The sequence below is a fragment of the Cavia porcellus genome, unplaced genomic scaffold, assembly GCF_034190915.1.
Source record: "Cavia porcellus strain 051 isolate PalLab524CR breed Dunkin Hartley unplaced genomic scaffold, mCavPor4.1 scaffold_23, whole genome shotgun sequence".
In the NCBI taxonomy this organism is placed as follows: Eukaryota; Metazoa; Chordata; class Mammalia; order Rodentia; family Caviidae; genus Cavia; species Cavia porcellus.
This window is the reverse complement of record NW_026947506.1, coordinates 42,676,362-42,690,761: the sequence shown is the minus strand read 5'-3', so window position 1 is coordinate 42,690,761 and position 14,400 is coordinate 42,676,362. Positions and strand designations below refer to the sequence as shown.

Here is a 14,400-nt window from a genome sequence, read left to right as displayed (position 1 = left end):
TGAAAGGGGCTGGACAGGCTTGTCCTAGAGGACATGGACCCTTCCAGACCTTGCAAGGAAAGGAGGATGGACCTCCTTGCAAGAAGGGAGGGGACAGAACCACAAAGTCCCCTCCTCCATAAGGGCACAGGCCATGTGGGGTGCAGCCACAGATGCAGGGGCAGGAGGTATGGGTGTAAGACCAGGGGACACAGAGCCTGAGGCCGCCCTCCATGGTCCTTGCCAGGGGCCTGGGTCCCAGGCAGCCTCTGTGAGAACGTGAGCTCCAGGCAGCCGCAGTGCAGTGGCGGGAAGAGATCAGCAGGAAGGAATGCGTCGCCCCGGCCAGCGGACAAGATGGGCCGCCCGAGAAGGCGCGCAAGCTAGGAGGGCTTGGAGATGGGAGCTTGGAAGGAAAACAGAGATGTGCGGTGGCAGCCGGCCAGCCAGCGCCGGCCCAGCCATTGTTCCCAGCCCCGGGGTCAGGTGCACCGGGCTGCGGCCCAATCCACCTCGGCACAGCCCCAGACTTTCTCAGACTTCCTCTCTCCTGTCCCAGACCCTCACCCTGAGGCCCTGCCTGGCCTCCATGTCCCCAGTCACCTCAATGGGTCTGTCTGCCCCTGCCCGTCGCATCTGCCCTCCTGCCCCAGATTCGAGTCCTTCTCTAAGCCTCACCCTGTCCAGGAGCCCCTGGACTCAGTGGCCTGGTGTTAGGGGCTGACCTGGTTCATATCAGTCACTCTCCAGTCACAGTCCCCAGGTCAATGTATCAGTGTCACCTGGAACTCATCAGAAAGGCAGGTTCTCCACACCTACTGGGTCAGGAACCCAGGGAATGGGCCGGCAATCGTATAGGAGTCCTCTGGGAGAATCTCAAGTCTGAGAACTGCAATCTAGGGCGTGACCCCGGGCAGCTCGGCAAACGTCACTAGAAGTGCTCACCTCACCAAATGAACAGACAAGGGGTGTGTGCATTTCACAAGGGGTGTGTGCAGGCGTGGTTTTAGCCCCAGATCCAAGAAGGATGCTTCCTTCTTGCCCATAGGGTACCCACGCCCTCAGGAGGAACAGAAGAATCCTGAGAAGGAGCAAGTGCTTGGACTGCTGGCCCTGCAAGGTCAGCCTCCTGCAGGTCAGGCCGGGGCTCAGCCATTCAAAGGGATACAGAAAGCTGATGACAGAAGAGCTCCAGGGTAACGTGGGGTGCAACCCAATGGGCTAAGACCGACAGCCAGGAGGAAGGGTAGAGCTAGGGAAGCCCTGCATCAGGCAAAGGGTTCAAGGTGCGATCCTGCAGCAGCAGAAGTGACCAGAGGCCTGGGAGCCAGGCTGAGCCTCCATCCTCAGCCCTGCATGCCGGCTCAGATGCTGATCACCTGAGCACCGCTCTGGATACCTCCAAAAATCCCCTCCCACCAGCCAGGCCAGGACCCAGAGTCTGACACAGCTGAGCCTGCCCATGGGGACACCAGCTATGGGGAGGTGACAGGAAGCTGCAGGGTGAGAGCCCAGCATGTTCTGAGTCTTGTTAATTCAGCCTAGAAGCCTCCTCTTGGATTGCTTCTGAAGCCTGATCGCCTGTTCCAAAACTGCAGAGCCGCTGGAGGGCTTCCCAGCTGCCTGGGTCTCGCCCAGCACTGACTACAGGTGACCTAACTCTGCCTCGGGTTTCCAGAACAAGTTAGAGACACGGACAAGGTCAGTCTAACCTCCTTGTCCCGACTGTCTTCGGGGCCTAGAGAGAGAGGACAAATCGTGTGGCCACATCTCCACACTAGCTCAGCACTGGCAACATGGCGTGGTCAGTGTCACTTGGTCCCAAACACTCAACATAAAAAGAGAGGCATTTTACCTACAGCCTGCTTCTCTGCAGGGTGATGTGATGCTTCAAGTCCACAAACCCAGGGTTAGCTGGGAAGAATGTGCACATCCACCATCCCAGTGCTCAGGGCCTGAGGCAGGAGAATGGACATCTCTCTCTCTCTCTCTAACTTCTAGGAGATCTCATCTCTGCCACCATCATCTCTAGAAAGGTATTGGGAAGGCGCCTCAGACGAGGGCCAAGCTCTCTCAGCTGGGTGGGAGGCTGGCCCCATACTCCTCCAACCAGAAGGAGGGGTGGGAATCTCCTGGCTTCCCCAGGGAACCTCCTGCCCTGTCCTTTGCTGGACTTGAATTCCCAGGTGAATTCATATCTGCCACTGACCACAGCCCTGTCCAGCTGCTCCCCCCAACTCTGTCCTTCTGCAGCTCCAGGGCCTCTGGGACTCTGGTCCTCTTTGGGGTCAGGAGAGAAAACACTGCTATAGCTCCTTCCCTCCCACTCAACTCCTGGCCACCTCGAGAAGTAAGACAATACAGGGAAATGTTTGTACCCAAACAGCCCTGCGCTCCAGGAACTGCACAGCCCTGCCCAGGAAAGCCAGCTCCGGGGCTCCACCCAGTAGACGGAGGCTGCAGGGGCAGCCCGGCAGGGGGTTACCAAACCCAAAGCGGTCCATGTGGGTAAGGAACAAGGCAGGGCAGTGCCTTCCTGGCTGCTTCAGAAAGATGGTCCTGTCCTCAGTAGTGAGACAGGCAAACACCACATTGTCAGTATTTATCTGAGAGCCAGGACCCTGGATTAATCTGGCCCCGAGATAACAAAAGTAGCACCTTGACTTGATTTGAAAGGGCATTCATTCACTCAGCAAGCACTCTGCACTCAGGGCTGGCTGGGCCACTGGGGTCCTTAGTCCCAGAGACTCTCAGAGTAAGGAGAAAGGGACACACAGGGAGTCGGAGGCACTGCCCTGTCCCCCCGCAGACTCCCCCAAGGAGCGCCAGCTTTGAGTTAGCCAAGCTAAGGGCTTGGATGCAGGTGCGGCAGTGGTGACACCTGTTTCCTGATGCACTGCAGCTGTGATGCCCTAACACAGACGGGTCAGTGCAGTTTGTGAAACCAGAAGTCCCTATCCCCACACTTGTTTTATTTTGCCGTACTGAGGATGAACCCAGTGCCTTTGCACAAAGCTGCACCCCAACCCCTTCCATCTTTTGACTCTCTAGGCTGCTAAGTTGCCTGGACTGCGCTAGAATGTGGCAATCCTCCTGCTTCAGCCTCCCAGAGTGCTGGGTGACAGACCTGGGTCGCTGTGCACCTGCCTGTCCCCTTTTTGGAAACTCAGATGCCCTCTGTCACCTCCCCACCCAGCTGCCCTGCCTGGTCTCTCTGATTTGTCCCTCACTGATCTCCATATGGAGCTGAGGTGACGCCAGCCAGGTGTGAGCCCACATTCAGGAAGAGCAGAAGCTCGGCCCTTCTGGCTCAGGGTGCCCACACCTCCCCTGTGACACCAAGGCGCAGCCCTGCAGATGGACCTGCGGGAGTGGGAGGGGTAGAGGGGAAGTCACTGCTGACCCTCGAATCCCACCTGGGGCCCAGTGGGGCTGGACAGTGGCCAGCCCTGCTGGCCTCAGAGGACACCGGGGCGAGACGGGCCGGGCGGAGGCTGTTGGGGCAGCTGAGGTCACAGCGGCCAGCCTGTCTGTCACGGGCCCTCACGCCCACCTCGCCAGCGCGTGCCAGACGCTGTGTGTTTTTGTCTTTTTCTCGGAGGGGGAGGGGTGCGGCTCCAGGCCCTGAGTGATGAGTTAAGTGACAGCGAATCTGAACCACATGGAGGGGAAAGTGTTTTGGTAAAAGCAGTGGGGATTTCATCAGCCCCCACCCCCCAGACAGGACAAAAATAGTCCCGGCCAAACAGACTCTGACCCACGGGCTGGCCCCATTTCACCGCCCCTCGTCCTGGAGAGAGGCTTCGGGTGGCCTCTTTCCCTCGATCTGGGTTTCGTAATCTTTCCTTGTTGTTTTGGTCGCCTGTTTGTTGACTGGCCTGATTTGTTTGGGAGAATTCATTCCCCAGTAAACTCACAGGCACTCGGCCTTGGAGGGAGAGGAGGCCAGGCAGGGAGACATGTCTCTGTGTGTGTGTGTCTCTCTCTCTATTCCTAACAGGTCCTACCGGAGCTGGGCTAAAAGTAGGGCTCAGTGGGCCTGGCCAAGGAGACAGGCACAGCCACAGCTTCGTGACCAGCCCGGGGACTGTGCTGCTTTGAGACACCTGAGGCAAGGAGTGTGCTCTACCTAGGTGAGAGCTGGGAAGTCGATCAGTGTGTCAAGTTCAGCCAATTCCTCCACAGGGGAAACTGAGGCCAGGGGCAGGTTGTGAGTGACCACCTGGCTGTACAATCAGAACTCAAACCAAGCAAGTGTTCCCTGACCCACGGGCTGGCACTGAGGTGTCCAGAAGGGGCTACAAGTTGAGACAGTGGTCAGCACCCTTCACCCCAGTGCATCCCGGGCTTGGAGAGCAGAAGCAGCAGAAGGTGGTCCCCAGCACTCCAGGCTAGCCCAGGAGGAGGCTGGGACCCCACCTTCCTGAGCCCCTCACCTTGCCCAGGGCTGGGTTGGCTGTGGGAACACTACTAGTGACCCCTGGGGACACTAATGGAGCAAGCCACAGTGAGACCATAGCCTCTGCTTCCCTTAGCAGACCTGGCCACTTGGAGCACATTGGGAAACCTCAGCCCAGGCCGGGACCCCACCATCCCACCAGGCACGGCCAGGTGACAGCCCTGGGTGAGCCAGAACTGCAGGGACACAGCGGCCAAGGCTACCTGAGGACCAGTCTCCTGTCGCCGGGACTCGGGCAGGGCACATCCTCCAGGGCTAAGACCACAGCTCCACAGCCCAGAGTCACATTCATCTCAGCCTCCAGGCCTCTGCCCAAGCTCCTCCGCCCGAGTGCCCAGGAAGGCCAAGACCTCTGGGACTGCAGGATGGGAACCACGTCACACCTTCCTGCCTTAGCTTCCCAAGCCAGACCAATTCAGGGCCCCCTGGGAAGGACGACCTGCGTAGTGTCACATCCTTGCTGTCCTCCCTAGCCCTCGGGCCACCCAAGGATATCATTCCCCTTCCCCATCCCAGCTTGCAGGGTCTCTCTGCTCTTTTTGTCATCCCAGCCCGTGCTTCAGGCCAGGCTGAAGTCAGCAACAGCTGGAGAGCAGGGATGCCATGCTGGACTCTGGGGAGCTTGAAGCTACCCCAGCTTGCAGGGAGGCAGCAGGAGCAGGGACAGGTTCTGCAGGCGTGCTGCCTGCTTCCAATCCCAGTCCTTGAACCTCAGTTTCCTCATCTGTGAAATGGGCTGCTGATGGCCACAACTGTTTGCATGCAGCAGCTGAAATGAGTTGACCCAGTGGAGCCCCCAGAGGGGCATCTGGCCCGAAGAGGCCTCCATCAATGTTCCCCTCATTTGTTATTTGTGTCTCCAGCCTACATGGTGTTGACTCACATTTTCCGCAGCAGGGAGGCAGAGAACGAGGCACGAAGCGCTGCGGTTTCTCCATCCTGCGCTCCAGGGCCCTGGGCTGGACGTTCAGTGCATAGGATTCCGTTCCACCCGGCCAGCGATGCTCTGATAAGGGCTCCACTAAGAGGTGCGGACAAACCAGGCTCCGAGAGCACAGCCCAGGCCTCATGCAGCCCCCAGGCAGAGGCCACGCGGCAAAGGCCCCAGGTCCTGGGGCTGTGGGCTGCTCCTTTCCTGTGGCCCTCTGCAGCCCTCGTGCCCAGCCACTCCTCATGCCAAGCATCTGGCCACCGGCCACCCTGCTTCAGCCTTCTTTCTTCAGAGGCTCGAGCTTCAAACTGAGGCGGTTATAGCACAGAACCCTAGAATCTTGGGAATCACAGGGCTTCAGAGTAGCACCAGGGGTCGTCCAGCAGCCGTGGGCCCCTGTGGGAAGGATCTGTGCCGCATTCCTGACACAGAGCAGCAGTGCCAGCTCGGATCTCCCCATGACAGGGAGCTTACTACCTCCGAGCATCAGTGACCTCAGACTCCCTTGGGCTTCCCCTCCTGGTCAGCCCAGTGAGGTCGTAAGGGCTCTCAGCCCACCACTGAGGAGCAAGTAAGGGCATCCCCTGTGCACTTCCTTGGTGAGCCTCTGCCCTGGGCTGGCCTCTCCCCATGTCCACCTATTCTCTCTTTTCACCCAGCTTGCAGCCTCCGAGTGACATCCAGCCCCATCCTGCCAAGCAGGTGTGGACTGGGAAGGAGGAATGGAGAGGGACACACCAGGCAGGGACAGGAGGTGGGCTCCCTGACCCCAAGGCTCCAGGGATGGGGTGCAGACTGACAATCCAGGGGGTCCCCAAGGTTCTTTCAAGTGAGGCCAATGGGATGCTCTCTGGTGGGCTGGTGTGGAGTGACAGCTGTCAGCACTTAGGGCAAGGGAACATGTGTCCAGCACAGGTCAAAGCAAAGCTGTTTCTAAGGCCATCCCAGTACGGGGGCTGAGAGCCACAGTATCCTGACAGCAGGGTGAGGCTCTGCACGCAGGACCCCTGCCTCAGGCTAGGACCCCAGGCACAGCAGCTGCCAGTGGCCGGCCAGGCTCCAGGCCTCCAGATGTGCAGCCAGCATCTCTGAGACGGGCGGAGCACAGCCAGGGGCCCAGATGGGCCGAGTTAACCCTGCCACGGCTCTTCGGGTCCAGATGCTCTGCTTCGCCGGCAAGCCGGCTTTGGTGTCCAGATGTGGACCTGGGCTAAGGGTGGAACACGCTCCAGATGTGTGCATAGTAGTGGGATGGCTGCAGAGCCCAGCTGCAGAGCTGAGGCCCAGGGGGCTCCCCTCTACTCAGACCAGAGGCCCTGGGAGCATCTCTACTCACAGCCTGCCGGCCCTTGGGCCAGGAAGGCTTTGAAATTCACCAAAACTGAGACTCAAGCCCAGTGTGGTGGTGCCTACCTGTAATCCCAGCACTCGAAAACCTGAGGCAAAAGGATCACAATTTCAAATCAGCACTGGCAATTTAGTGCCTTAGCAAAACCCTGTCTCAAAATAAAAAAAGACTAGGGGCTGGGGATTTAGCTCAGCGGCATAAGCACCTGCCTTGCAAGCAGGCGGTCGTGGGTTCGATCCCTGGTACCGATAAAAAGGAAAAAGACAAAAAAAGAAAAATAAAAAAAGACTGGGGAAGTAATTCAGTACGGAGGCCTTGGGCACGGAGGTGCCCGCCTATGATTCCAGCACTCCAGAGGCAGAGGCAGGAAGAGCTCAGTGAACTCAAAGCCAGCCTGAACTACATAGAGAGACTGTCTGAAAAAAGTGAAGGGCTCAATCTTCAGTACTGCAAAAGAATAAAACAATAGGACCCAAAAACTCAGCCTCAGGAGCCAGCAGAGCCAGGAAAGACCCTCACTCTGGAGCAGAGAAAGAGCCCTGGACACACAGCTACTCACAGGCAGAGGTTCTGAGGAGAGCGGAGGTTTGGAGTCCCCCTTCCTCACCCTCACGGGATCGAGAACCCGGATGTCGGGCCTGGTGGCTCTGCCCTGACTGCAGGTGGTGGGCACAAGGGACAGGAAGAAGCAGGATTCTGCCCCGGGGGTTCCCAAGGCTGTACTTTCAAACTGAACCCCCGGCCTCCATCCACACAGCCAGGTGGGGGTCCCCGGAAGGTGCCCAGGAACCCAGCCATAGATCGACCTTGGGCAGAGTCTGAGTCCCTGCGCTGTCCCAGGCCTCATTCCTCTGCCTGGACTCTGTGAGCCCAGAGGTCACAGCGATGGCAGAGATCACAGAACAGAGGACAAACCCACCTGACCACAGGAGCCGTAGGCCCACAGACACCCCCAGGAAACAGCAGCCCCTGAACCCTGCTGAGAAGACAGGTGACCCCAAAGGGCCACGAGGTATCTCATATTCCTTCTACCCAACCCAGGCTGAATGGGGAGGCTGAGGCAGGAAGCACTCACAGGTGACGTCAGGCAAGCACCCTGGGGAGGGCGCCACACTCATCTGCTCTAGTAGCTCCACCTGAGGCCAGGCCCAAGAGCCAGGCCTAGAAAGAGGGAGAGGAGGGTGGGGGAGGCTGGCATGGCTCTGAGCTAGCAACAGGGCAGGAGACAGGGGAGGCGGGAGGGAGGCTGGCACTCAGCCCCCATTGTCCCACATAAGACTCGGTCCCCAGGGACCACCCCACCCTCAGAGGGGGCTACACATCCCCAGACTTCCTCCTCTGTAGCGAGGCACCTGCCAGGGCCTCAGCCCTAAATTCAGAGGCCCTAAATTCCCACTGCTCTGCCCAGGGCTCCCCCACTTCAGGCTGCCCTGAGTGGCTCCCAAGGCTTGGCCATCCCTTGGGTCGGACGGGGTCGGGAGCTGGGGATCAGTAAAGGGTCAGGGACCGAGGAGGGGGCCCTCGACACCACACCGGGGCAGCCAGGCCTGTGTGTCTTGGCCGGGCGGGACCCCTGGGCCGCCAGGTATGTAACAATTCCAGCCATTTCCTGCCCTATTAATGAGAAAGGAGCTGATATAAATATACGCTCAGCATAAATAAATACAGCCAGGCTGGGCTGCATAGCAGACAGATTGCGTGGAGCTGCTGGCCGGCCTGCCAGCCCCCCACCCCCAGCAGGCCAGGCCCGTTTCTTGCTCTCAGGCCTGACATCGACAGGCTGACCGCCCCAGCCCCCTGTCCAGCCTCGGCTCCTAGAAGGTGGGAAGCCCAGGAGCGGGACCAAGGTCATCAGGGTCCCAGAGGGCCCCCCCACGCCAGCCCCAGTACACCTGGCAGCATCTCCGAGTGGTCCTAGCTGCTGTGACTGTGCCCTGTTCACAGCCAGGGAATGGAGGCTCCCAGGGTTAAGCACTGTGACCTTGACCTGTCCAGGCCACATAGCCAATAGGCTGTGGGCACAAGATCAAAGACTGAAACTTCTAGACCCCATGACCTCAGCTCTGTGCCCCATCCTTAGAGACAACTGTGGACAGATTCTATCCTTCCTCCCAAGCCCTGGTCCCAGAATGCCAAGACCCTAAATGGGGTACACCTGCCATTCCAGCACTCTGGGAAGCTGAGGCAGGAAGATCTCCAATTGGAGCCCAACCCAGGTAACTTAATGACTTAGTGAGACCCTGGCTCAAAATTTTAAAAAATTAGATGTGGGCTGTAGTTCAATGGGAAGGACCTAGGTTCAGTCCTCAGTAAGACAATAGTAAAAGGAGACAGGTGCTTGTTGAGACCCAGGAGCGTTCTCAGCTCAGCTAGTACGCCTGCACACAGCAAGCGCCAGCCCAAACTACCGCGCTCTGCCACACTCAGAGCACGGACTGCACGCCTAACTCCCCACTTGCTGAATCTCATCAGGGGTCACCCCACCTACCCCACACTACACATGCATGGAAATTGAGGCCCTCTGGGCTCACACAGGGAAACAGGGCAGAGCTGAGATCCTCCCAGGTGAGGCACATCCAGGGAGTCAGGGGTGTCTGCCTATGACGGGAAGCCAGCTTGCCTACCTGGGACACGGACCAGCAATGTCGGCCCTGACACAGTACCACAGCACCATCACTCCGCTCACCCACTGCCCACTGCACTGGCCCCGGCCCTTGGGCCTGGAGGAGAGTGGGGGTGAAGCCAGTTCTTGCAAAACCAGCAGAATCACTGGTAAAATCACTGGGGGCCTGAGGCCGAGGGTCCGCCAGTGCTCCCCAGCTGGATTCGGTCCTGGCTCACAGGGAGGAGTGAGCTTTGAGAGCAGGGAGGGGAGGGAACTTCAAGGGGAGGGGTAGAGGAATGGATGGGTGGATGGCTCTGCGGACTGGTTTGGAAGTGGGTGGGTCAGCAGGTGGGTAGCTGTGTAGGGATGACTGAGTGGCCGGCCTAGCTGCACTCGCTCAGAAGTAACCACTTGAAAGCATTTTCTACATCTGTGTAATGTGAAGCCCTGGCAACCCCAGAGGCTGGAGTCCCTGATCGCCCATCTCCCCTAAACCCTTGGGCAGCACCAGTGAGGAGAACCTGCATGGCCTGCAACAAATGTGGGGTTCTGGGAAACACTGAACCTGGAGGCCGGGGCTGCCTCTGCCCTTCACTTGCTCTGAGACCCTGGGAAAGTTCAAACCTGAAGCTCTGCCTTGTCTGTAAAATGCTGCTGATCAAGCCAGACACCTGCATTGCTAGGTTTAAACAAAATGATGGCCCAAGTGTCTGGAGTGGCTGCTCCATGTAACTTCCTTCAGAGCAGCCCTGGGGATGTATGCATAGGTACACGTACATGTGTGCACATGTGCACACACAGAGCATCCCTCTAGTCTAGCAGGAGGTGGGACTAGGAGGCCATAGACCCACCCACTGCAGGAGAGGTTGATGGCAAACATTTATTGTCCAGGATTCTCAGGTTTCTGCAGGAGGGCTTGACCCTCAAGGGTGGAGGATGACACAGGGAGCAGAGACCTAGACAAGGATCCTGAGGACCCCTGGGCCTGGACCAGCTGGGTCGTGTGTTCAAAAGCCGCCTGCAGCAGGTGGGAAGCCAGGCAGGTGGTCCACGTGATGAGGTAGGCCAGGTGCCAGCACAGACATCTCGGCAGCGCCAGGAACCCGAGCACCAGGTGGTTCCCCAGTAGGGCCTGGTAAAGGGACAATCAGGTGACCCCAAAAGCCCCAGGGCCCCAGGCCCACCCTCTGCAGCCCAGTGACTCCACCCACCCACCTGGCGGGGCAGCCAGCCCAGGAAACACTGGGCTCTCTGGAAGAGCCTCCAGGCCAGCAGCAATGACAGCAAGGCCACCAGCATCAGGCTGTGCAGACAGGACCAGAGCACGCCCCTCCAGGCGGCCACACACAGGCCCAGCCACTCACAGATGCCCAGGCACTGCAGGGCCAAGATTGGGGCCCGAGCACAGCGCAGCCCAGCCTCCCCAGCCAACCGGGGTCCCCACAGCAGCAGTGCCAGCCCCACCCGCAGAGCCTGGCCCAGGGCACAGGGAGCCTCCCCGGGGGCCTGGCGGGTGGGCACATAGCAGGGACCCCGGGCCTCCCGGGACAGCTCCACCACCCAGTCCCGGAAGAGGGCGATCTTCAGCAGCAGCAGCCGGTACAGGTACACACGGTTCTGGACCAGCTGTGGAGAAGGGGACACTGGTGTCACCCAGGGCCTCTGCCCTGGGCTCTGAAAGACATTGCCCCAGCCACAGAGCTAAGACAGAGGAGCCCTGCTGGAAGGAAAGAGACTGAGGGGTCCTGGGAGGAGGACAGGAATGGGATACAGGTAGGAACTCAAAGCCTAGCTCAAGACCTGAGACCTGGGATGAGAACGCTGGTAGAGTCCATGTGGTCCTACCAGGTCAGTTCTATAGGACAGGAAACACTCAGAGAGGTGAAGTCATTTGTCTAAAGTCACACAGCTGAAGAATGGCACAGCTGCTAGGCATGGTGGCACTTATCTGTAATCCCAGAACTCTGGAGGCTGAGGCAGGAGGATCACTGTGAGTTTGAGGCCAGCCTGAGCTACATAGTGAGTTGAAGGCCAGCCTCAACTACATCAAGACCCTGTCTTAAAAAAACAAAAACATATACTCACATTTACTTGAAGAAAAAAAAAAAAAAAAAAAAAAAGAATTGCACAGCCAAGAGCCTTCCCACGGAGCCCCAACCTCCACTTTCGTTGAGAAAGGGTCTCTCTCAGTTGCCCTGTCTGGGCTCAAACCTGTGATCCTCCTGCCTCAGCCTCCCACAGTGCTGGAGTCACAGGCGTGAAGCACCACTCCCAGCTAATCTCTCATTTCTGTCCCACAGAAACAGATCCCAATGCTGTGTCCCGTAGCTCGGTCAGCAGGGCAGAGTGATTTGGGGGAGGCTCCCAACAAGAAGTCCGTGTCTTTGAAAAGATAGCCGGGAAGGGCAAAGCTCACACCACCAAATGACTGTCCACGAGGGAAATACTGGCACTGTGTTTTGGGGTCAGATGGGTCAGTGGGATCCAACAGCTAGGAGGTGGCTTGGGGTTGGCTCCGCGCCTGGCCCCAGCATCTCGCTTACTCACCAGCGCCCAGAGCCTGGCGCCCTGCAACAGGACCTCGGGGAGGCCAGCTCTGCCCTGGGCCACAGGCTCCATGTCTGGCCTCCTGCAGCCCAGCCGGCTGGGGCCAGGTGACCTCACAGATGCCACAGGGCGGAGCCAGGTTACTGTGGGACCCAGTTGCCACAAAAGTCCCCTCTCCCTGGTTCCTCCTGGGTCCAGGCAAGACCTGGCTGAATCACTGTGGGGAGCAGGTCTGGCCTGGCTCAGAGTAGTTCAGGCTTCCTCCTCAGAGGGCCCTGGGCAGGAGTTCAGGACTAGCACTGACAGAGGAGGGGATCTGGGGGAGGCGACCTGGTTCGCAGAGGTGCAAGCAATAAAGGCACATTTGGCAGTGAATCCATGAGCAGTGTTTGGTCTGGGGCAACTGAGCTCAGTCTGGGACCCCTGGGAAACAGACAAGAGCACACCTCAAAAACACCCACCCAAGGGGTATAGGAACGGAGGCTGAGGCAGGAGGAAACCAAATATAACACTTGAAAGGCTCCCTCTTCAGAATGCAGTTGCCTCTTAGGTGGAGCTCAGACTTGGAACGGTCCTGCCTCAGCCTCCCAGAGAACTCCAATTACAGACATGCCCCGCCTCACACAGCTGCAAATCTTTAGGAAAGACAGGAAGCCAGCTGCCTTTTGCCTCCGGGGAAACTCTCTGCCTTCCAAAGTGGTTTCGCAGATAGCCCGGAAAGCCCAGGACAAACGCCATGCATCGTGTGTCATCTGCACGATGTGCAGAAATACAGACTTACGGAGCGTGCGACCCAGCGGAGGCAGAGTTGGGCAGGTGGTGCAAAGCAGACAGGCTCCTCTGGAGATCTAGGGCGGGGCGCATGGAAGTGCTGCCCCCTGGTGGCCATCGGAAGCGGAGACAGGAGGAACACAAGGAGACCCACAAAGCCCAGTCCCTAAAACTGGCTCAGGACCCAGCAACCTAGCCCAGGAGCTGCAGACCCAGGCCCCGGTCCCACCAGCCGAAATCTCAGCGTCACTGTGTCCCCTCCCCTTCTGCCTGACCTTCCGGCCCAGCCTTCTCTGAGATCAGGGGCCATGAGCCTCAGCTGCTCCTGGTTCCCGCTCAGAGCAGAAGACCTACATGGGGTGACATTGGCCCCACCAACCCGATTTGAGATCCCTCTCCTGGGAGCACCCCCGCGCCCCAGTCCAGGCCTCTCTCACACCCTTTTCTCTGTCCCCATAGCACTAAGTTAAGGGCATCGCTGCGACCTTGGAATTTCACCTTGCAGGGTGACAGAGAGGACAGACTGGGATAACTCAGTTATCACCGCTTTGCACAAAACCAGGGGCTCAGGTCCTCAGGCGCCTCCCTAGGTGGACATCAGCGCCCATACCCAGAAGCCCAAGTCTCCTCCCAGGTCCTGCCCGCCACAGGGCCCTGCAGGTACAGTACCGAAGTGTGGCCACTCGGGGGCAGCAGACACCGAGGAGAGGTGCTGTAAAGTTTTCGCGTTTTGTGCCTTGCGCCTGCGAGGGAGCCACTGAGAAATGGTAACCCTCAGATGACAAGCGCAGTAAAAAAAAAAAAAGAGAGAGAGAGAGTGAAATGGTAACAGCCCTTTAGTTCAGGGTTCGGTGTTAAAACTTCATTTTATTTGTGTCTTTTTGTTTTTGTTATCCTCTTTAATTTTTTTCTTTTTATTAGTGTTTGTGATATAGAATCAACACATTTAAGGGGCGAACTGTTACGTGTACGTTATCACATCTTGACCCTTTTTATTTTCCCTTCCTTCTCCTTCCCAGAACATTTTACTTCCAATCTTCACCAAGTTTCCCCGACAAGTACACAAAAATGATCAATGTGGCTTTATACTTAAGGAAAAAAACATATTTGTTTTTCTTTTCTTTCTTTGCTAAGGTGGCTTTGATGGCCAGGCATGGTGACACGTGCCTGTAGTCCCAGCAATCAGGAGGCTGAGTTGAGAGGATTATTATGAGTTTGATGCCAAAGTAGGCTACATAGGGAATTCAGGAACAGCCGGAGGTGGGGGAGACAGGTGACTGTTTGGCAAGAGCAAAATCCTGGGGGCTGGGGATTTAGCTCAGCGGCATAAGCACCTGCCTTGCAAGCAGGCAGTCGTGAGTTCGATCCCTGGTACCGAAAAAGACAAAAAAAAAAAAAAAAAAAGAGCAAAATCCTGAGTTCAAACCCTGATACCAAAGAAAAAAGCCTGAATTACAGTCAGATCCTGCCCCCAAAAAACCAAAAACAGAAAGAGAAAGAAAGAAAATTGCCGAGAGTAGATTTTAAATGATCTCACCTAGGTGTACACTGGCTCTTCCTGACAATGAAAACAGAAAAGGAGGAAAATCAAAGGACCTAGTGGAGCACAGAGAAGCAAACTAGGGAGCCCACAAGCTTAGGAGACCTCAGCCAACCGCATAGGATTAGTAAGAGGGGTGGAATGTGGATCGAACCCTGCTCAGACACTGCCGGCCTGGTCTGCAAACACGGAAGCTGCCCCAGGGGTCTTCGGGACAGGG

General features: G+C 57.7%; 1 protein-coding gene across 2 annotated transcripts; it reads right to left on the bottom strand.

Moving 5' to 3' along the window:
• Positions 1-10,188: 10,188 nt before the first annotated feature.
• On the bottom strand, positions 10,189-13,060 carry Tmem270 (transmembrane protein 270). 2 transcript variants are annotated; one of them, XM_063234312.1, is made up of 3 exons: positions 12,651-13,060; positions 10,538-10,948; positions 10,189-10,454 (listed from the first exon to the last, which is right to left on the bottom strand). In XM_063234312.1, the coding sequence occupies exons 1-3, from the start codon at positions 12,756-12,758 to the stop codon at positions 10,203-10,205; spliced, it is 771 nt and encodes a 256-aa protein (XP_063090382.1). In that variant the 5' UTR covers positions 12,759-13,060; the 3' UTR covers positions 10,189-10,202. The 2 variants fall into 2 exon arrangements, with proteins under 2 accessions (XP_063090382.1, XP_063090383.1); XM_063234313.1 differs by lacking the exon at positions 12,651-13,060 and adding an exon at positions 11,870-12,622.
• Between the last annotated feature and the right edge of the window lie 1,340 nt (positions 13,061-14,400).

What these genes read in the sequence shown, in the direction of transcription:
- Tmem270 (XM_063234312.1), bottom strand. Translation starts at nt 12,758, where the DNA reads ATGGCCACCAGGGGGCAGCACTTCCATGCGCCCCGCCCTAGATCTCCA. An exon ending in TCCGCTGGGTCGCACGCTCC is followed by an intron (nt 10,949 to 12,650) that starts GTAAGTCTGTAT and finishes CCTTCTCCACAG; the next exon opens with CTGGTCCAGAACCGTGTGTA. An exon ending in TGGGCTGGCTGCCCCGCCAG is followed by an intron (nt 10,455 to 10,537) that starts GTGGGTGGGTGG and finishes TCCCTTTACCAG; the next exon opens with GCCCTACTGGGGAACCACCT.